General features: G+C 36.0%; 1 protein-coding gene across 2 annotated transcripts; it reads left to right on the top strand.

Annotated features, from left to right (window-relative positions):
• The first annotated feature begins 560 nt into the window (after positions 1–560).
• LOC122023834 (calcium-binding protein 39-like) lies at positions 561–16,646 on the top strand. 2 transcript variants are annotated; one of them, XM_042582210.1, is made up of 11 exons: positions 573–772; positions 1,643–1,807; positions 1,880–1,998; positions 3,679–3,753; positions 12,669–12,762; positions 12,872–12,931; positions 13,079–13,144; positions 13,217–13,315; positions 15,435–15,479; positions 15,814–15,916; positions 16,202–16,646. In XM_042582210.1, the coding sequence occupies exons 1-11, from the start codon at positions 665–667 to the stop codon at positions 16,288–16,290; spliced, it is 1,023 nt and encodes a 340-aa protein (XP_042438144.1). In that variant the 5' UTR covers positions 573–664; the 3' UTR covers positions 16,291–16,646. The 2 variants fall into 2 exon arrangements, with proteins under 2 accessions (XP_042438145.1, XP_042438144.1); XM_042582211.1 differs by lacking the exon at positions 15,435–15,479 and having other exon boundaries at positions 561–772.
• Positions 16,647–22,525: the final 5,879 nt, after the last annotated feature.

The following is a 22,525-nucleotide window of genomic DNA, read 5'->3' as shown; positions in this document are numbered from 1 at the left end:
TGAATCAAAGAAGTTTAAAAATTCATTGAGGTGTTGGTTAGTAAGTATCATTAAACTAAGTTTTATAATAAATTAATGGTAAATTTTATTGAGTCTTTGTAAGTTTTAAAAATTCAATATTGATCAATGAATTTAAAAAATTTTAAATCAATTCAAACTAAAATCAATGCATTTTTGAAATCAATCCATTTTTGAAAGACTTTTTAATGTATTCCTGCATTCAGATTAATTCGATAATTAAATTGAGAATAATTTTAAAATAGGTAAAGTAAAAATATATTAAAAAATTATAATTATTTCATTAAAAAAAAGAGAGATATTTTAAAAATATGATACTTAAGTATTATGAAAATTGAAAGTTAGGTATTTAAAATTAGAAATTTTACTTAACGCGCACTTCAGTAAAATGAAGATTTTCAAACAATAAAGTTAAAATACAATATTTTAAACCATAGAAGTGCAAAAATGAAAAAGGAATAAAAAGTAGGGATAAAATGATATTTTTCTCTTTCATACACTTGCGCAATCCGAAACATCTTCCACGTTTCATTCGTGTACTCGTCGACAAAGTTAAAGCAGGCACATCCGAAACCAATCGCATCATTCAACCGTCCGCTTTCCATTTTCCCTTGATTTGCTTTGGGGCGAAGCGACTGCAGCGTCCATGTCCTTCTTCTTCAAGTCGTCGCCGCGGCCCAAGTGGTCGCCGGCGGAGCTCGCCAGGGTCACCAAGGAGAGCTTCCTCGCCCTCGATACTTCCACCTCCGCCAAGGTGGGTCGCCCCCCCAATCTTTTCCGCCTTGTCCCTGAAAGATCAGCTTCTGATCCGTTCTTCTTCTGCGATCGATTGTTCGATCCCTAATTTGGGTAGGATGGATGGTGGATCTTTCGACAACACAGCTGCGCTCGTGATCTCTTGGGCTCGCATTTCGTTGATTGTCTTTCCATCGACTTTTTCATTGAATCCTCTGTTGTTTCCGAAATGGGTTTCTCCTTGATCATAATACATGTCATCTAAGGATAGAAATTCACTCTGGACAGCTCAGGCTTCCTGATCTTGATCTCTAAATTGAATTATTTATAAAGCGAGATGATTCGTCCACTTTTAAGCTTTTGTAGATGGGTAGACACTAGCAAGATAAATCATGGATATGCGCATGTTTGATCTATGGAGAAGAATCCATTACTTGGGATATTTTTTTAATACCTGCTAATGTCGTTGCTTCATTAGAAAACTATTGACACAATGTTGGTACACATTTTCATGTTTCTTTCTTGATGTGAGCGTGACTTTTCTTCATATCACTAGTGTGTTACAACCTCTGTTGGTTAAACACCTTGAGGTTCAAAATATGAATACGAATAGGCTGCAGCATTAGTGCTCATGACGCAGTTCTCTGTCCTTGCCGCCTAACTTTATTTTTATGTAATAGTGCACGATCATTTATGTATCTAATGACGTGGCTTATCTGCATAGATTGTTTTCCAATGAATGGAGAACCGCCAAGAATGTGCTAATCAAGAGTTTCTAATGAACGAAGCACATTTAAGTGTAAATTTACAAATAGAATGATGCCATATCCACTTAATCTAATGGAAAACAATTCATTTTCTAACTTCTTTTTGTACTTCTCCATTTTAGGCTCATGAAGAAGTTGAAAAGAATATCCAATCAATAAGGCAAATGCTTTCAGGGGATGGAGAACTTGAGCCAAATGAGGATCATGTTTCACAGTTGACACTTGAAATATGCAAAGAAGATGTTATTGCTTTATTCATTCATAAGTTGCCAACGCTAGTGTGGGATGTAAGTTAAACCTTCATGAGGTCAAGTTGTTTTGACTGATGATTTAAAAGCTAACTGATTATATCAAATCAGGCTAGAAAAGATTTGGTGTATTGTTGGTCCATTTTGTTGAGGCAGAATATTGATTCTCACTACTGCTGTGTAGAATATCTTGAGAGTCATTTGGAACTTTTGGATTTCCTCGTTGTCTGGTAAATTATCTATCTCTTGCACATCTCTAATGCATGCTTGGTTTGTCACTTTATCATCAACATATATATACAAATATCTTTTATGTTGAAGAACACAAGGCCATCTAGTTGTAAAGCCATATGCTTGCAAGTTATGATGGAAGACCAAATTGGCATATATCCATCTAGGCAAATAGCTTTATGTGGTTACTGGTTACTTCCATGGTTCATCTTTCCCATAATAATTTGAATTTGCACATGTTGATTCCTAGGTCATACGACCTATATGTGCTATAATAGGTCTATGACTATATATGCATTTCCTACAAAAAGTTCGATCTGTGTTTACGTATTAGTTATCACTTGTTTGCTTGTAATTGTAAATGTATTTTGATTAATTAATATACTTTTGTTACTTGCATATTTAGTCATTTTTAATGTATTTATCAATTTATTTATGTTAATTTTATTTTAATATTGATCACATATTGCACCCACGTATACCGCATGTATGCTATCTAGTGGCTGTAAAACTGCCTTTTAAAATCTTAGATGGTCATGTTTGTTATAAAAAGTTTAGATGGATCAAACCAACATTACTTCTTGAATGTGATTCAAATAGTATTGTATCAACAAAAAGGTTAACCAAAGAAATACTATTCCATGGATCTAGGTAAGTATATTAGTAGAATGAGAACTTTTTTGTGTGTTGACTGGCATGGAATGAAATTTTAAACATTGCTTGCAGAGGCCCTTACAGCTTAGATAATGCCCCACTTATTTTGTCTTAAATAGATAAGTGGGAGTACCTCAATATGATTGATAATGCTAAGAACCCTATATTATTGAGAATGTGACTTGCTCAATGGATATGCACCACATATGTCATTTCTCTTTCTCTATATAAAATAATTGTTCTAATATGAATATTTGTAATCAAAAGTTATATGTAGCATAAAAATCATAAAAAATACACTAGTAAACAAGAGATAATAATAATAATAATAGAAGTCTATCGAGTAAATCTAGCTTCAACTTAGGTATCTCTTCTGTTGGATTTTTAGGTTCAAATAATATCATGAGAATTTAATGACGAATAACAACACACAGCAGTCCCTTGATTGAGTCCTCAAGTTGGCAAATAATTCTCATCTTTCACTTAAACCTTATCATGGATTCCCTTGCTCTCGCCTTCCATCGCAATGTCATCTTGAGTAACAATGAAACCAAAGGTCGTATAGTGCCTCTTCTCCACTCTACACTGACTCAGCTGAGGTAAATAGACCCATAAGGACAAAACTAAAACACAAATTCTTGCCAGCTAAGAGCTACTGTGAACATTTAATCTTTCCATCTTACTGCTCTATATAGATGTGCATGATTTTGGTGATCTTGCTCTAGGAATACACTTAACGACACTTACCATGTTCAAATAACTAAATCCTCTTAGATTTTATGTAGTTATTAATCTCCTGTTTACCCGTTGACTTCTCTAGATAACTTGGCTTGTTTTCTTCATCTCTTTTGTTCTCAAATTAGTGTGCAATAAAACCTCAGTCATTACAACACCACTGACCTGTTTAGATGCGCACTAATTAAAGTTTTTTCTCTTATAGTGTATTTATGTTTCTCTTCTAGTTTAATTCTTTTTTGCATTTCTATTCAATTTTGGACCTTGATTTTAGATACTTTGTCTAACAGTTACAACAACAAAGAAATTGCACTGAATTGTGGTAGCATGCTGAGGGAGTGCATCAAATACCCAACTCTTGCCAAGTAAACATTTTGAAATCCATGCTTGTTTTAGTACTAACAATCAGTATATGATGAATTGTTTCTGTTGGCATATATTTGATTGAGTGTTGTTGTCTTTTGTTCCTAAGAGAATCCACACCAGCTTCCTTATCCAAAATATATAATTTAGTGTAAAAAAGTTACTTTATTAAATTTGGATATCCACTTTTCACTATACAATATATCAACTTCCCTATAATTTCTCTGTCCTCTATAATGTTTAGGGAATGGAATCCATTCCCTAAATTTAGAGAAGGATTGTTTATAAATGCTAAATTTAGGGAATAGATAAGGTAGCTGATGCAAAGATTTTTTTAGTTATCCTATTTAAAATTTAGGATAAAATCTTTGGATAAGGTAACTGATGTGGATGCTTTAAAGCTTTAGATTACATTTTGGTATGAAATTTGTCGACATAATCATATTGGGATTCTGTGTTGTAGATTTGCTAAGGAAAATGAGTATATGTTGCAGGTTTTTACAATGATCAGATGTTGTGTCATTTTTTTTGGTCCTGCTGTGTAGTTATTTATCAACTGAGCTCAGTCTCAAACAACTCATCACATCTATACTTTGCAAAACTTACCTGTTAGAAATAGTGGGTAACTCTGACATGCTGGTTACTAATACATTGTTAGGCTTGGGGGTTATACACATGGGTTGCAATCTCGTTACTGATCTTTAAAACAACTCTAGTTTCACCTTGGAATCATAGCTAACTCCCTTTTGTTTGGCCATGTTGCCCCCTTCCTTAGCACCATCTCCATTTGCATCTTCTACTCTTCATCACCAGTAAGTACCCTGGCTCCTACCCTTGCTCATACAAGTAAGCACCTTGCTCCCATAACTATTAGACGACCGGCCTGATAATAGATCCTTCCTCATATCCAGCGGATCCTCATGATGCTCATCTTTTACTGTTGTGCCTGTACGATATATGTTCCTCTCCTCATGATCCTTACCATCTTTACTTGTCATAAACGTCTATTTTTTTTTTTCCCTTCCTTTCTCTTTACTATCTTCTATGATTAGGATATGTATATCTCTTAATTGTAATCCTGATTGTACTCTCTATTCCTCTTCTCTTTAATCTTAATGTCTATTAAACCCTTGGGCAGCTTGGTGCACGAAGCTCCTGCTATGCGGGGTCCCGAGGAAGGATTCATTGTACGCAGCCTTACCCTACTTTTTGCAAGAGGCTGTTTCTAGATAGGCAACCCTTGATTGAATTAATTTGTTTTCATGCTAGAGGGTTAACAATAAATGCTATTTATTTAATAAAAAATTATGAAGTATATGATTTTTTCTGACAAAAAATTTTCAGACAATTATTGTGGTGGATTTTCCAGATAGGCAACCTTGGATTTTTTTTTTTTTTTTATCATCAAGGTTTATGCTATCTACTAATATTATAGTTTTTTGGAGTGTGACAATAGTTTATTTCAGCTCTGAATCTTTGACCTTCTTAAGTTAGTAGGATAAACCTCCTTTGTGTATGCTGTTTGCGTGCACTAAGTTGATGAGTTTACATAGATTAAAGTCAAAGTTTGAATCGTGGAGAAAATATTTAGAAGCTATTAAAGCAATAGGTGAAGTAAAATTAAAGTTATATGTACTTTTATAGTTTTCAAACTTGACCAATTTTGATTTGGACCAGTATTGACAAATTTTGATACAATATTTTCCTAGGAATCAGGCATCAAGTAGAATGTGGTAAGAATAAATCAAGAGAATCTTGGAACGATCCTAATTCAAACAGAACTTTGAATAGTCGTCTGATTTTTAGAATAATTGTTGGATTATAGTTGTTTTGTTCAAAACTAAAGCCCACTTGTCTTGGTTTCCGCTTCAGATATGTTAGGACACATCTCTAGGATAAAGTTATAAAGGAGGGCTGCTGTAAAGCACGGGAACAACTTAACACAGTTTTATCTCAATTTAGTAACCAAGGTTATATGAGAAAGGAGCTACAATTATTTCTATATATACCGTTCAAGAATATGATTGCATATGAATCATATAATTAATTTTTAATATACATGGATGATGATGAACTCTGCCCGTGATGACCTAGTCATGGCCGGTCCCAAGTCCGGATAAAGGAGGAGGGTTGCGTTAGGTTACTGGCTAGCGTTAAAACTATGACAAATATTTAATGAATGGATCCATTAGACTATTGTGCTAATGTTAGGTTGTTCCCCAGAAGGAACGCGTTGCAGGGTCCAACTGTAATGTCTCGGCAAGGACCGTTACATCTCCAGAACTCATGTGTAGTGCTAAATATGCAAGAGTTCGCGTTCGACTGTAACGTATCGGCAAGGACTGTTGCATCTCCATGAGAACTTGGGTGTAGTGTTAAATAGACAAGAGTTCTCATACCATATGTTAGATAAGAACAAATATGATAGGAAAACTAATAATCTAAGATTTGGAACATAGAACATAGGAACCTTCACTGTTAAATCAATGGAAGTAGTAATATTATGATTAGGAGAAGAATTAGTATTTTATATGTACAAGAGATAAAATGGATAGGCGAGAAATGGAGTGAGCATTGCTATAGATAGTTCATTAAAAGATGAAGTTGTAGGAGTAGTTAGAAAAGGGGATAAAATTATAGTCCTTCAGATAATGGTGGTGAAAGAAACTATGAACATAATTAGTGTATATGCACCACAAGCAGGATTAGCTGAAGCTACCAAATCAAGGTTTTGGAACGACTTAGATGAAATATTACAAAACATTCCGCCAAATGAAATGATTTTAATAGGAAGTGATCTAAATAGGCATGTCGGAGTGAAAAATGAGGAATATGAGAGGACACATGGTGTTATGGGTTTGGAACAAGAAATGAGGAAGAGAAAACTATACTAGATTTTGTGATAGCATATGACCTTATATTAGCTAATACGTTTTTTAAGAAAAAAGAACACCTAGTCACGTTCAAAAGTGGGAATAATAAATCAGAAATTGACTTTCTTATGATTAAGAATGATAGAAAGATTTGTAAAGATTATAAGATCATCCCTCGAGAAAGCTTAACTACCCAACATAGGTTAGTGGTGCTAGATATATGCCTCAAACATAATATCAATAGAAAGAAAATATATACGACTTCTAGAATTACATAGTGGAAGTTAAAGGATGGGAAGCAAAATATATTCAAGGAGAAGGTAGGAGTACAAGACAAGGTTTAAATTCTCGACCCGTGCCAAGGTTTCGGTCTCAGACCGGAATGATACGGTTTCGGTATCGTATCTTGCCGTGCCGATACTGTTTCGGTATTTTTTGTATTTATATATTAGTAATTATTAGATAAATATGTTTATTGTGTATAATTTAAAAATAAGGTGTATATTGATTTTATATAAATTCTCAATTATTAAACAATTTAATATTGTTAGAAAAAATAATTTTATATATATATATATATAATTGATCTATCAATAACTTGAATTAAAATTAATACATCATAATATGTTACCTTACTAATATCAAAAGGAGTGACGTGAATTAGATGGAAACATTGGTTTTTGCAATATTCTGTTTAGGTTAACTACATAGTTCTCCAACGCCCATATTAACATGACATGCAATATTGATAGTGATTTTTCCACATGTACATCAATGTGTCTCGATTTATCACTGAATGTTGGATTTGAACTGACACCACTAAAATCGGAACGGGTACAGGAAGGATAAGGATAAGCATACGTCTCCGAGCTCTGGTATGATGGATCACCATATGATGCATCAGAGTTATAATAAGAAGGTTGCGAGTATGATGAACTTCGACCGGAATCAATCTCAGTTAAACTCTCCCACATATCTTGATAATTATGAGCTTTGTTTTGTTTGACACCCTTATATCGACGTTGATATTGAATAGCACTACTTCTAGCTCTATGATTATAATCTTGAGTTGCATGTGTGTAATCTATCTCACATGTCCATGACTTCGGTGCTAGAGTAGGGGGAACATAATTTTTATCACTAGATGCATCACCACTGTCATCACTTCCATGAGTACTTGCACTGCTATCAACATCACTATCCTCATTTTGAACTTCTCGTCGGACTACAGTGCTATAAGGTAATGATGTTTCATCACTGTCATTATATTCTTGCTCATCAAGCATCAAGTGAATTTTCTTTAATTTTCAATTGGCCTCTTCCTGTGAAAGTAGGAGGTTGGCATTTTTCTTTCTTTTTAGTAAAAATTGCAGGAGCTTTGCCTTTGCCTTTACCTATGGACTTTGGTTGGGTTTGGGGTTGGGATGTTTGAGAATGTTTTGACCGAGATCTAGAAAATCGAAATTCTTGATCAAAAGCTTCATCATCATCTTCTTCCTCACAGATATCCCCTTTAACTTATATTTTTTCAATCTGTTGAGTAAGAATTTATGATGGTTGTGGTGGGTCTCCTGCTTCATCAAGTAACCTCAACAGCGCTCCACCAATCCATCATTAGATCATTCTCAGTTTGGACAAATCCAATATCAAATGGGTCTACATCACCAGACTCTTGTTCTTTATTCTCTTCTGTTATTGCTCTTAGTTGAAGACACATATTATAATGAACGTAGACTATCTTCTCCAAGTGACGATAAGAAAGATGATTTCGTACTTTTGTATGAATGAGGGAGAAAGTTGACCAATTTCTTTCACAACCACTTGAAGACATTGTCTGTGAGAGAATTCATAGTGTAATCTTTTTCAAATCTGGAGCTGATCCTCCATATTGTAACTACCACTCAACTATAAAATAAATAAGAACAAAATTAAAATAGTATTTATATTTGTTAACAATAATTGTAATAGTTTTTACTATATTTACTTGCATCCATTTTATATCTGCATGACACTGCAATAGGGTTGCTAAAAGAACCATATGCCTATCGAAATAATCGACTTTCATTAATAGTCTCAGCGATTGATTCTCTATTTGTATGTAATCTTGATATTACATGTCTGAGAGGCACTAATAAATCATCATATGTGTCAAGATTATAACGGTATTGATATACCGGATTGAGATAATAACCTATAATAATTAAACATATAGAATTATTAATAACAATATTAAAAATTCTTTATCATTAAAAAATACGTACCGCCCAAATGAATATATTTTCCCATTTGATCGTCTCGTCTTGTAGTGATTATATCAATGTAATGTTGATACTTAGTTGGTGATTATAGACGCCTCTTAATTTCCTCTTTTGCTTTAAGAATTAGGCTGTAAACATTGCCCATTTGTGGCTTCTTGTCCATATCGACTTTACGTAGAACAATCTGACAGATATAATAATTTTTTGCATCTTCTTGCCTTCGATCGTTTTAGAATATCGAGAGGCTTCCCAATCTTCAGAAGAGAACATGACCTTTAATCCAACTTTTTTCTAATTCAACGATTTTAACAAAAGCAAGTGACTGGTAAATGTAGTCACTCTTGGTCGTAGAATCTCACTATCAATAAATTTCCTCATTAATCTATGAACCCAATGATGATTATAGAGGAATTTTGTTAAAGATTGACCTTTTTTCACTACCTTGTTCACTATATCGAGTTTACTGATATCTGTCATCATCAAATCGATGCAGTGTATTGCGCATAGTGTCCAAAATAATGTGTGATACTTTTACTCCAATAACTCTCCAACCCTCTTAAAGTTGACACCATTATTTGTAATCACCTACAATATATGTTCTGCACCTATCTCTTGAACTGCACTATCCATTAAACGATATATGTAGGATGCATCATGATAGTCTGTAGTTGCATCAATAGATTTATGAAATATCACCTTTCTATTGCAGTATGGTAGCAAGTTGATAATGCTCATCCGTGTAAGTCTCGTCCAGCCATCACACATCAACGTAATCTCATATAAGCTCCATTGTTTCTTGCATGATAGGATCCAAGTCTTTATCTCCTCCACTTGTTCATCTAAATATGGACCGACAATTTCATATGCAGTTGGAGGTTGAATACCAGGACCAAATTTTTGAATGTTGGATACCATGCTACGATAATATATGTTGTTTGCTGCATTAGGGGAAATATGATTGAAATGAAAAAATTTAGCAATACTTTTACCGATTGATTTCTTCTTCTCTTTTGAATATGCATCATCAATCCTAGTCTACTTGCTAGCTTGGTCTGAGAAAGCTAGTGGATCAATATCAGCAATATCAACTGTGCGTCTTCATCCCATAGAAGGAAAAAAAACGACCAATACCACCTTATGTTGAAAGAATATGAACACTTGCACTCCTTCCTAATGTTGCTACAGTAGTTGAGCCACTTCCGCACCATAGATTGGTTCTTTTATGTCACATATTTTGCCCAGTCATATTGAGTTCGAGAGGCAGTGAGAGCTGTTAAAAAATCTTCGTCATTTGGAACTTTATCGCAATCTTCAAATTCATCATAGATTGGTTCTTTAGAGGTTCGGCTATCAACAAGTTCACGTTGTCATTGTTGTTTATACTTTAATGTTTTTTTGCCATCAAGTTTCTCTTTCATCGCACAATGAACTTTTTTAGAAACTTTTGGACAATTAGAAACATCCGGATATCCACCAACAAGATGTTGTTTTAGACGTGTGACTCCACCATTGCGCCCAATCATATCGCAATGCAAACATTGTCAATGGAATCGATTTTCTAATCGACGTGCATGTCTTCAAGCTGGATTATAAGATTGTTGTTTTGGTACCATTATCTATGTATTATAAAAAATTAAGAATAATACAGTAATACACATTTTCAAGTAATGGTCACCATTTAATAACGTCAAAAAAGTATCTACCATTGGAATTGTATATATAATAATTATATAAATTAAATATTTATTCATTTAATTAATATATATTTTAAATAGTAAAAACAATCAAAATAAAAAAATATTAAAAATATAAATATAATTTATTAAATAACTAGAATTTTTTAGAATTTAAATAAGAAAAAAATAATAAAAAATATGAAAATATTAATCTGAATTATTGTAATTATTTAATAAATTTTTTAATATAAATAAACTAATTACTGTATTGGGGAAGAAAAAAATTGCTTGAGTTTTTAGGGCTTCCGCACGTTGCGGGCGTCGGGGAGGCTTTCATTGGGGCCGGAAGGCGTCGAGAAAGCTTCCGACAGGCCTAGAAGGTGTCGGGGAGGCTTCCAGCGCTGAGGGAGGTGCCTCGTGACCCTTCTAGCATTGCGGGAGGTGCCCTGCCTCGCGACACAGGAGCTTCCAGCGGCTTCGAAGGCAACGCAAGAGGCCTCCAACGGCATCTGAAGCCACCCGCAACACCTCCGGCACCGCCTGGGAGCTGTTTGTGTGCCTGTGTATGAGGCATGGTCGGAGGCGTCCCGGCCGTTTACGAACAAGGAAAATAATACCTATCCGGGGCTACTCACCGCCGCCTCGCTGCTGCTCGTCGCTGTTCGCCTCGCCTCGTAGTCACTTGTCGCTGCTTGCCTCACCTCGCCATCGCTCACCGCTGCGGACCTCGCCATCGCTCGCTTCTGCTTGCTTCACAGTCGCTCGTCGTTGATCGGTGCCTGCCTCCCCTTCTATCCTTTATACAAATGATCACAACGACAGGAGGAATCAAATGGAAAGGAATCGAATCGATTCCTTCTGTCGTGCTTGTCGTCATGGATGCGCGTGCGTGACGGCGAAGTCATCACATTATAGGTGATAATTTCGGTCCACCAACGGAACGGTAAATACCGTGCGTGTCGGGTGGCACAACTATTGTGGCAGTAACAAGTAATCTAGTGTTTCATGAATGCACTAAGCACATTGAAGTTAATTGCCACGTCAACCAAGATTCCATTATGTTCAATAAGATTTGCATGCTATACTTTTCTTTGAATGTAAAAGATCTTAATTTTACCTAGCCATTTAATGGAAGTCAGTTTATGGTTTTGTGCGACCAACTAGCATGATATATGTATCTATGGCCAGCTTGAGGGAGATGGTTAGAATAACAGAATTAGTCTACATATGCTGTTTATGAATAAATTATTAGAATTGGGGATTATCTATACACTGGTTGTACTCTGATTGTCGATCAATACAGCATAATAGTTTGAATATCATCCTATTATATAAATCTAATAAGATAAACTATACTAAGTTAGAAGTGTTTGTTATGGATCTTTATTATATGCGTGTAAATTTTTCTGCTGAATCTTTTGTTCATAAGGCAGTAGTGTATTTCCTAGGAATATTAAAAAATGCATTGTGACATTTGTATAACCTTTGACATAATATGAGAGAAATTATTTTGATCAATTTCTTGAGGTTCATATTTCTTGAGGTTCATAATTTAAACAAATCTAGAATTAGGTTAATTAGACCACCTGTTCAGGACTTAAGATCACAGCTTTTCTATTGTTTAAGCCTTTTGGAATAATCAAAATTAATGACATTGTTTGAGTCTACTTATCCTATCACTATTCTTCATATTATGCTTTCCTCTGTTTTCTATAAAGCATCTAATGCCTAAATTTGTCCCCATCTAATAATTCTGTTCAGGCACTAATCTTATTGTTGTTTTTGTGTAGGGTCCTATAAGCTCATACAAGTCTACCATGATAAGAAGTCTTCCATTAATTCAATTTTATTTCCTATTACCAATTTAACAATTCATAGCCTTGCTGTTTTAGCTCCTATTCCTTAAAACAATCCTGACTAATCCTGTTCGTTACCTTCTTCACTAACCATGTAGCTATTATTATTATAGAAATCAACTTCATGTTTAAGGAGCACTGGATAAAAAAACAAAAAAGTGAATGTAAAGAATGTTTTACCATGAAGTTTTTTTTTTATTATGAACATCAATTTTTGATTTTGAATACATTGTGATTTTGTAGTGATCTTTCAGATGCATTCTGGAATCAAATAGCTTTGAGTTATTTTTCAAATATGTGGAACTGCCTACCTTTGACATTGCTTCTGATGCTCTTGCTACTTTCAAGGTTAGTTTTAAAAACTTCAGGTTTTATCATATATATATGCCATTATGTTTATTTTCCACAACTTCTTCATGAATTGCCTTGCACTTACCTCTGGATGAATTTGTGGCAGGACTTGCTTACCAAAAACGAAACAACAGTCTCTCAGTTTCTTATTTCCCATTATGATCAGGTTAGTGTTCTCCATGGGCTACTCCTGTCAATGATAGTTCCTGTAAATTCAGCATATTATGATAGTTTTCTTGGAAAACTGATCTGCTTGTTAGATAACATGTCTCTGGTGCGAATGATATCATTTCATCAAATTGTGTTGTTACAGTTCTTTGAGCTTTATGAGAAGCTATTGACATCCCCCAACTATGTTACCAGAAGGCAATCCTTGAAGGTTTGTTATTTTTATTTCCTTTGTCTAGAATGAATCTTTAGTCTTTAATATGCTTCATTTATTTATTTTTAGATTCTCTCGGATTTCCTTTTGGAAGTCCAAAATTCACAAACAATGAAGCGCTATATTCAAGAAGTACGATACTTGAAGATCATGATGGCACTGTTGAAGGTAAATGTTTGTTTTTAGCTTGATATATAGTCATTTTGTTTGGACCTTCATATTTTAGTGGTATCCATGTTTATCATGGGATCTATGATTTTTAATATTTAACTAGATGGAATAGACGTATGCTATTCATCATGTAAATTTAGAAGAGTTTGTTCTTGTATTTTGAGTAAGTCTTACAATGCATGATTCTATAGTCTTATAGATTGTTTTTTTAGAAAAAAATGTTCCCAGCCCAAACATCCCAACCTTAATTCCTTTCAAAATTCCGAACAAGATCAGACAAACCTTGAGTTTAGTTAAGAAATAGAGAGAGGGCCAGAGGAACTCTTTTCAGGTTGTAGCTTGATGTTATTTGGAAATGTTTGGTTCAATCAGTTCAAAAATAAACCGGCTTCACAAGCCAACTGGATCCGTTCCCAGATACTCTGTGGGCAGTTGATTTGAGAACCAACACAACCTAGACTAACTTTCCTTTTCAGAAGTTGATGTGTATATATTAACTAAACAACTGCAAGAGCAATCAGCAGAATTTGAAAGGTCAGTTATAATTGTAGTATGCTCCTTAGACTGTTTATTTGAGAGGACGAAGAGGGGATACAAAGGAAGGCCTGCTAAGGTGAAGCTGTCACCTTAGTGGCCCCTCCAGGGCTGCCCCACACACTTTAGAAGGGGGTAAATTAAGCCCTTTACAACGGCAGGCCGGCTAAGGAAAGTGGGTAGGGGAGAGAGAGAGAGATATGATCCCTTGTTTTGTTACTTGAATACGAGGAAATAATGGGAAAAGAGGAAGAAAAACTTCTGACTTGTGATGTTTTTCTTTGTCAAGTCGCTTTCTCTCTCATCTTCTACTATTTATGGATGGGTCAAATTTTAGAGGAAATACTGGAGTCTCCCCATCTGCTTTCTTCTGAGCTCTTTGTCAGTCTCCATCAAAGTAAACAACTCTTCCATCCATTAAACATATCCTTAAATAACCTTTTTTGTGTTCAATAAATTTCTTTACCATCAAATCAGTACTCAGGTGAAAATCAATTCTTCCAAATTCAGCACTTAAATCTTGAGTTTTTGTAAATATTATTAGTTTGAGGGATCGACTTTCCAGGTATATCTCCTGTGATTCTGTGCATTGAGAATCCTTTTTAATTTTATATTGCACAAACAGATGGCCAAAAACTAGCAGGAACAGAGAAATAAATGTCTACTTGACTCCTGTAAAAGTAGCCTTGCGAGTAGCAAAATCAGGTTATACATCTGTCATCAAATGGATTCATGCACATCCTAGTAAATTCAATTTGTTGCCTCCGCTTGGACCAAGAACCTTAGTTCTCTGCATGATTTCTAGCCATTTTGCTGATTGGTCATCTAGTATTTTTTGGGATAATTTTAATGTATGTATCTATTTTCTGTGGAGTTCCATCCTGCCCATAATAATTTGCTAAATTTTTTTCTACTATTATTGAAAGAATGAGAATATGCTACAAATCAAAGTTCACGTGGTTTATGATTTGACACTGCCTGTGTACTTGAGAATGTGCACGGTCTGATCTAGATTGCTTGATTTGAGAATTATCTGTTGAGTGACAAGTTCTCTGGCACCAAAGAAAAAGAAATTTTCTTTCGTTCACCTCTTCTTCCTCACTCTTCTTCTTGTTTACTAATTTCCTTTTATCATTATCATCATCATCATCCCAACAATAGTAATGAAAAGGAGTGGGGAAGAAAAGAAAAGGAAGAGGATGTGGAAGGAGAAAACAAAGGAGGATGAGATGTGAAGAAGACAGCAGCAGGGGTAAAATGTAGAAGTTTGAAATGCTTGATTTTTTTTTAAAAAAAAAACTTTCTTCCCTCTTTTGAAAAAAAAAATGAAATTTTAAGAAACGTAACTCATTTGGTCTCCCGATTTTTTTTTATCCTCTCAATTTTCTTTCCAAGTAAGCATTAATTTTTCTTTCCACTTATCTCTCTAAGTAAATCAGGCCTCATTGAAGAGACTATTCGTGCCATTTAATATATATATTTCTGTATACAATACTTTTTTGAAATTGATTTCTGAGGATGAAATATGTCCATAACTGACGTGTATCTATATTTTCTGTTTGTTTGCACATTCCATATTCAGGACTCAAGCAAAAATATCCAGATATCTGCCTTTCACATATTCAAGGTAGATTGTTGCTCAGTACTTAATATGTTCGCTAACCATTTTGAGGACCTGTGAATTTTACTCGATTGAGGAATCATAAACTACATATTTCACTTTTCTTGTTGGTTTGAACATTTCTGTCCCTTTAGGCTTCATATGGTCCTCAACTTCTTGTTAAAAGTACAGATTGAAGTCCTACTTTCAGAACAGTTTTCTATCCTTTCATGAGCGTTACTTACCTGACCAAAAGAATACAATCTGATTTAATAATATGATCTGTTTTTTTTGTAACATCATTTGTCACTGAGCTACGTTTCCTACTGATGATTGTTCTTTTTCTTTGGCTTAAAATTAGGTATTCGTTGCTAATCCTAATAAGCCACGACCGATTATTGATTTCTTGGTAGAAAATCGTGAAGAGCTGTTGATTGCACTGCAAAAACTTCCTGCGAGCAAAGGTAGATCATTTTTTTTGACAAGATACCAACGACTATTTGTTCAAGCACAAAAAATTCAAAATTGAACTACATTGCGGTTTAGTCGGACCACTTGCCTCACAGTCATACTAATAACGAACTACAAAGAAATAGATCATTGACTAATATTCTTGGAACTAAGTGGGAAAAGAAAAAGAAATGAATAGGGAATAGTTGTCTTCTCTTTTTTAAGAAAGAAAAAAAAGCTAGTTACTCCTTTTTATTTCTCAAAAATAAACTATGCTCACAGTGCTTGTGTCAATGTAGGTGAAGAGGATGATCAAGTTGAAGAGGAGAAAGGTTTAATCATCGAGGAAATTGAGACAATCTCATCCTTGTCAAAGGCCAATAAATAGGTCTGGCGCCCGTCTTAGCAATACAACCCATCCCGTTGCATTTCTTTTTAGTTTGTCAAGTTCGGTTGATATGTCTCGTGTCCATAAAGGTATTCATGTTTCACAAAACCTGGTTTGCGATCATCATCCATGGAAATGTTGTATTGTGGGCGATCAGTATAGCTCGGTATGATATTTTTTGGGGGATGTTCATGTTTAGTTTTTGTTGTTAGCAAATATCATAATCCTAAAACCTACAATAGACATAAATGTGTTGTGCTTTGGTAACGCAGACGATACTTCTTGTTTGAGGGTGCCAACTAGTTTCGTTGGCAAGTGTTAATAAAAATTGTTGCCAAAATCATGGACTTAGAATCCACCCTTATCTTATTTGCTGATGCTAGATATGACACTGCTCACCATTTAGAAACATTATCACAAAATCGAATGCGATTGATTTTCTATCGCATTGCTTTTTGAATGAAATCTATGGCCTCGTGGTATGTATACAGAGACCAGATCTCCTGATCCACCAAATGTGGATTAGGGATGGATTACATGAAATTATGATCGGACGGTGGTTGCAATAATCTAGTCATAATTGATTACGATCATTTTCTGGATTCACTACCCTTCCCCAAGTTATAGTTTAGATCGGGGCGGGTGACCAAAGGTAGCTCAGAGGACATCGGTGGTGGGCAAATGGTCAGGTTATTGGGCCCTGAGCGAGGGGCGGCTTTGGGGCGACTTTCGGTCATCCGTCCCAACCCAAATTATAACTTGGGAGGGACGGTGAACTCAGTAAGAGATCACAATTAATTACGATCGAATCGTGACTACGATCCGACTATAATTCTATGTGGTCTATCCTTTGATCCATAAAAATATGGACCAGAGGATCTGATCCCATGTATACACGCAGTCCATGAGAACATACCGTGTCAGATCTCCTGATCCCTATTTTATAGACCAGGGGATGGACCACTCATAATTGCAGTCGGATCGTGATCGTAATCCGATCGCAATTAGTTGTGATCCCTTCCTGGGTTTACCATCCCCTCCATGTTATAGTTTGATTCGGAGAGGGCGGTCAGAGGTCGCCAGGAAGCCACCCTCTGCTCAGCGCCCAGCAACCTGACTATTTGTCCACCACTGATGGTCTCCGGGCGGCCTTCGGTCGTCCTCTCTGAATCAAACTATAACCTGTAGGGGATTGTGAACCAGAAAGGGATCACAACCAATTACTGCCACGATCTGACCATAATTATGAGTGGTACATCCCTTGATAAAATTAGGGACCAGAAGATTTACTCTCGTCTTTCCCATCCTCGTGCGTCGTCAAATGATTCATCACAGTAATGCTCTATACAAATTTATTTCGTTAGTATAATATCCGATAAGCATGAGTAAATTGTTTTATTTAATAAAATAAAAATAATTTTAAATATCAAAAGTTAAAAAAAAATAATAGATTATTATGAATTTATTTTAAAATCAATAATAGATTATACATGCCTAATTGTTTAAATTCAAAATTCATTTACTATTAAAATTATACTATTACAAGTTCTTCCGCCAAAAATCATGTCTTTAACATGTTAGTATTGATCAATTATGAATCCAATTTTTTTTCAATTGTTATTAGAATATATATATATATGGCAGTTTAAAGAGTCACATGGTGTCAAGAAGTCAATGTAAATGATGTAACAGTCAACACAAGGAATAACACAGTCATAATCATGATTGTGGTCAATGTAAACTTTGCTCGGTCAACCAACTATCGCACCTTATATGACAATTCAAAGGAGTCACATGGTGTCAAGAAGGCAATGTAGATAATGTGAGAGTCAACATAAGGAATAATGTGACAGTCATAATCATGACTGTAGTCAATGTAAACTTTGCTCAGCCAACCAGTTATCGTACCTCTTGATTGAGGTTGTCAAGGTCACGATTGATACAAGCCCTGGTTCTATCCGATTGGTAGTTGTATTGTTCGATCGAGCGTTCCTCAAGTCGGTCGGGATAACCTTGTTCTAACTGACCGGTCGACTCGTTTGAGCATTCGTCAAGTCGATCGGTTCGCTCGGGTATGGACAAGATGCTCACATGTGCCCTAGAGGATATCCTTGAGGTATCGATATGATTAATCTCTTGTAGCTAAGTCATCAACCGAGGAACTTATTGAAGGATCGATAGAAAGCGATAGAGAGCGGGGGGATGAATATCAGTCTTTAAAAATTTTTCTTTTCATATCGTAAAACCAATCAAAGTAAGTAGCGGAAATTAAAACAGACGACTCAGGTGGTTACTTGGTTCGAAGTCTACGTCGACTCTCACTCCAAGACCCGCGATCCTTGACCGCACCGTTGGACAATCCACTATGATTTTTCTTTCCGAAATCTTCGTAAAGAAGCAATGCGTACAAATGTAAGTAGAAGATAGTAACAACCTACTATCTTCTTTTCAATTTAAGTACAAAGCAAACTTAAATAAATATACTGATAAAAGTGGAAGATGAAGCTCGGTTAGCACTTGAACGACGTAGCAGCTAGTTTGAAAACGAGTAGCAGAGTAGCAGCACAAGTAGCTTTACACAGCGATGAATAGGTGAATTGATTCGTTGTTAAGCCTCGGACCTCGAGCTCCTTTTTATAAGAATCGTCAATGTTCGGTCGATAGATCCTTGGGTTTGGTCGACCGAATCGCTCCCTTCCTTCTTCTCTAAGATCCAATCTTCGGGCATTGATGACATTTAATGGTTCGGTCGATCGATCACCTTGTTCGGTCAACCAAACAATGAATTTCCTTGTTCGTTGAGATTCACACTTAATGCTTCATTAATGTAGTGATCGTTCGATCGACCGATCTCCACGTTTGGTCAATCGATCAGCTTGAATTCCTTCTTTGCTTTAGGTCGAGTCTGCTGTCTGCCATGTCATCATTGTTCGGTCGATCGATCTGCTGGTTCGGTAGACCGATTATGCTTTGACTGGACTTTACCCTGTTCTGCTCTGGTATGATTTCTGATCTGAATCAACTTGGTTCGGTCGGCCGATCCCTGGGTTCAGTCGACTGATCAGGTTGAACTTGCAAAATAGAGTTAATAAAAAATATATTCATACAAAATAAATGTTAGCACAATAATATAGTAAGATGTATGAGTAGTAATTGACAGTAACACTTACTTGATCTCAACTTGGAAACCTTCTTGGTTTCTTCAGTTGGATCAGCGACCTAGGGTTTGTTTCCCTCCGGAACACGGCTTCACTGTCGCTCCTCCAGTTGCTTACCTCAACCTACCTGTCAAACTTGGTCCTCCAGACCTGTTTGGACTTTTTCGCTTAGCATTGGATCGATCACCCAGGATTTTCCCTCGATCTTTGGTCTACTAAACCTATTGAGCTTCCCTGCCAAGTGTCGAATTCTCTCGACCCACTTGGTCTTTCCGCCTGACTTCCACGATCTGCTAAGTCTTTCATGCCTAGTCGTGACTAAGACTTTCCCGATTGAGTAAATAGCCTACACATTCAGTCAACTTGTTAGATCACAACAAGACTTAACTTGAACCTTTGATAACATCAAAACTCAGGTTTGATTCTGATACACCCTGTATGAATACTTATACCCTTTTTAACTAGAGAAAATGTTGTTCTTACTCTTTCTAAGAATTAATGTTGCCTACCTTAATTACTTATTATTAATCATTTAGTTGATGGGGAAAGGGAACAGTCAGACAAAGTAAAACATTAGTCTTCGTCATTAATTATACAAGTATTATAGCTACATTAAATACGTGGAAGAAGAAGAAATAAAGATTCTCTGCACTTAATACAACATCATTAATTAGAGGAATCAGAAGAGTCCATCAAAAAATAAAAGTATAAAAGGATAGCGCAAAGGAAAGTGAAGGGAATTTTTTTTTTTTTTTTTTTTTTTGAGAAAAGGTGAAATCTAGGTCTATCTTTGGCATTGTCCCGGACAACAATCTCTTCAAGAACCATCAATCTTCTTATGAGTAAGTCGACGAGTAAGCTTTGAGAATCTTGGCGTAGGGTCAATATATATTTTAAAAAGAAATATTTTTTGGTGTCTCTTAATTAACAATTTTTATGAATTATAAACATATTACTTCTAGATAAGACCTTTAAGTTTCATATAGTCTATTTTGGCGTCATCCCTGATGACAATCATTTCAAGAACGGTTAATCTTCTCAGGAGTAAGTCGATAAGTTAGTTTTGAGAATCTTGAAGCAAGATCAATAATATATATTTTAAAAAGAAATATTTTTGCGTGTCTCTTAGTTAGCAGTTTTTATAAATATTTTTGCGTGTCTCTTCTTAGGAGGACCGCACTTGGTGATTAGAAGTCCAACGAGAAGTTGACAAAGAGAAAGTCCTGATGGATCAAAAGTTGACTGAACACTTAGCGGTGGTCGTAAGTCCAATAGGGAGTTGACATGGAACTAGGAAGTTCGGACGTAGTAAACTTCCGAAGGCCATAACTTTTGACTCGGATATCGGAATGAGGTGATCTCGGATGCGAAATGAAGCTCGTTTCAAGTTCTACACAGTTTTCTGCTTGCTAATCGATTGACCAATCGATTGGGGGGGGGTTCAATCAATCAGCCAATCGATTGGTTGACGCGATTTTGTGTAGAAACTGTCTTGATCGATTGGGTAATCGATCAAAACTTCCCCAATCGATCAAAAATTTTCCAATCAATTGGTCAATCAATTGAGAGAGTTTCTGAGCGAACAGTGAGTTTCTGAATCTATCAGCCGATCGATTGAAATCTTCAATCGATCAGCCGATTGATTGGGAAGCTGGAAATCACGCGATAGAGGCTGAATCGATCGAGCAATTGGTTCAGGTGTTTTCCAGAGAGCATAGAGGCGCTCTGAATTGATTAGCCGATCAATTCAAAGCCTCTCCAATCGATTGAGAGCCATTCAATCGATTGGGAACCGACCGTTGCGCAGGTTATAACCGTTGGCGAGCGTCTTCTTCGTGATCCCTCTCCAGCGATGACAGTGCATCTCAGCGACAATTTACGAGCTCTCTCCACACTTTCACAGCCAGTTCTTCAAGGCGCTTGAAGACAAGTGTAGTTACACTTTCAAGGTTCAAGAGGCAACAACAAAAAAACAAGTAAGCAAGAAGAAAGAGTTTTTATTTGTATCTTTTGTATTTTCTTCTTGTGGGTGTTGTATATTGTTGTGTGAGTTTGTACGAGGCTTCTTTTCCTCCGACTGCGATCGAGGAGTGTTTTGATTAGTGGAGTGTGTGTCGCGTGTGGATCATTGGATTAGTCACCTCTTCTTGAAGTGGATACCAAGTAAATCCTTGTGTTAGCGTTGTAATTTTGTTTCATTCCGCTGTATATCATCACCAAGAAACAAGCAACAAGCACGCAACGAGCTATTCACTCCCCCCTCCCCCCTTCTATAAATATTTCGACCCTAACATTGACCTCAAGCATCTTAGCCTGGCCATACAAGGCACCATCCCAAGTAGCTCATCCTTCCCTGTTTGCCAGCTTGAGATTATTAACTCAGGCCACCTCTACAAATAAGTCTGAAATTGATTTTGTGTAATTTCAATTCAATAAATTCCATCTATCTCTTCAAATATTGTCACATAAATTGGAGCTTTACGATGTACCAAAACTCATAGCCTCATGCTATCAACTTAGCCTTACGACAAACCCGAAACTCTTAGCCTCGTGCTAGTGGCTAACAACTGAACCTTATGACAGGCTTAATCTTAGACAACTCAACTTGGCCATACCAGGCACCATTCCAAGTAGCTCATCCTTCTCTGCATGATAGCCTAAGATTATCAGCTTAGGTTATCTCTACAGATAAGTCTGAAATTAAATTTGTGCAAGTATAATTCAGTAAATCCCCTTTATTTCTGACAAAGATTGTCACACAAATTAGAGTTTTACGATAATCCTGAAACTCCTAGCCCTGTGCTAGTGACCTAGTCTTACGAGAGCAACCCACAGCTGGATCACTCGGTGCTCGACACTCCTTGAGGCAAACATGTCAAAAAAGAGGAGAATAATGCTACTCAACCAAGCTCTTAGTCACTTCTTAAACTCTTTTGGAAGAATCGTGTTACTTAGACAAGCTCTCGGCCAAGCTCTCAAACGTTTCTTACTTAAGTTCTTTTGGAGGGAGCATTGCATTAGTTACTACCTCATATGTACATCACTCAAAAGTGCCACAGAAACACATTCAACATAGG

Source organism: Zingiber officinale, chromosome 9B (genome assembly GCF_018446385.1).
Source record: "Zingiber officinale cultivar Zhangliang chromosome 9B, Zo_v1.1, whole genome shotgun sequence".
NCBI lineage: Eukaryota > Viridiplantae > Streptophyta > Magnoliopsida > Zingiberales > Zingiberaceae > Zingiber > Zingiber officinale.
This window is presented reverse-complemented; position numbering and strand designations above follow the sequence as displayed.

Coding starts and splice junctions, on each gene's coding strand:
- LOC122023834 (XM_042582210.1), top strand. CDS start 665: ATGTCCTTCTTCTTCAAGTCGTCGCCGCGGCCCAAGTGGTCGCCGGCG. Junction 13,145..13,216: donor CCAGAAGGCAATCCTTGAAG/GTTTGTTATTTT, acceptor ATTTATTTTTAG/ATTCTCTCGGATTTCCTTTT. Junction 15,480..15,813: donor CTGCCTTTCACATATTCAAG/GTAGATTGTTGC, acceptor GCTTAAAATTAG/GTATTCGTTGCTAATCCTAA.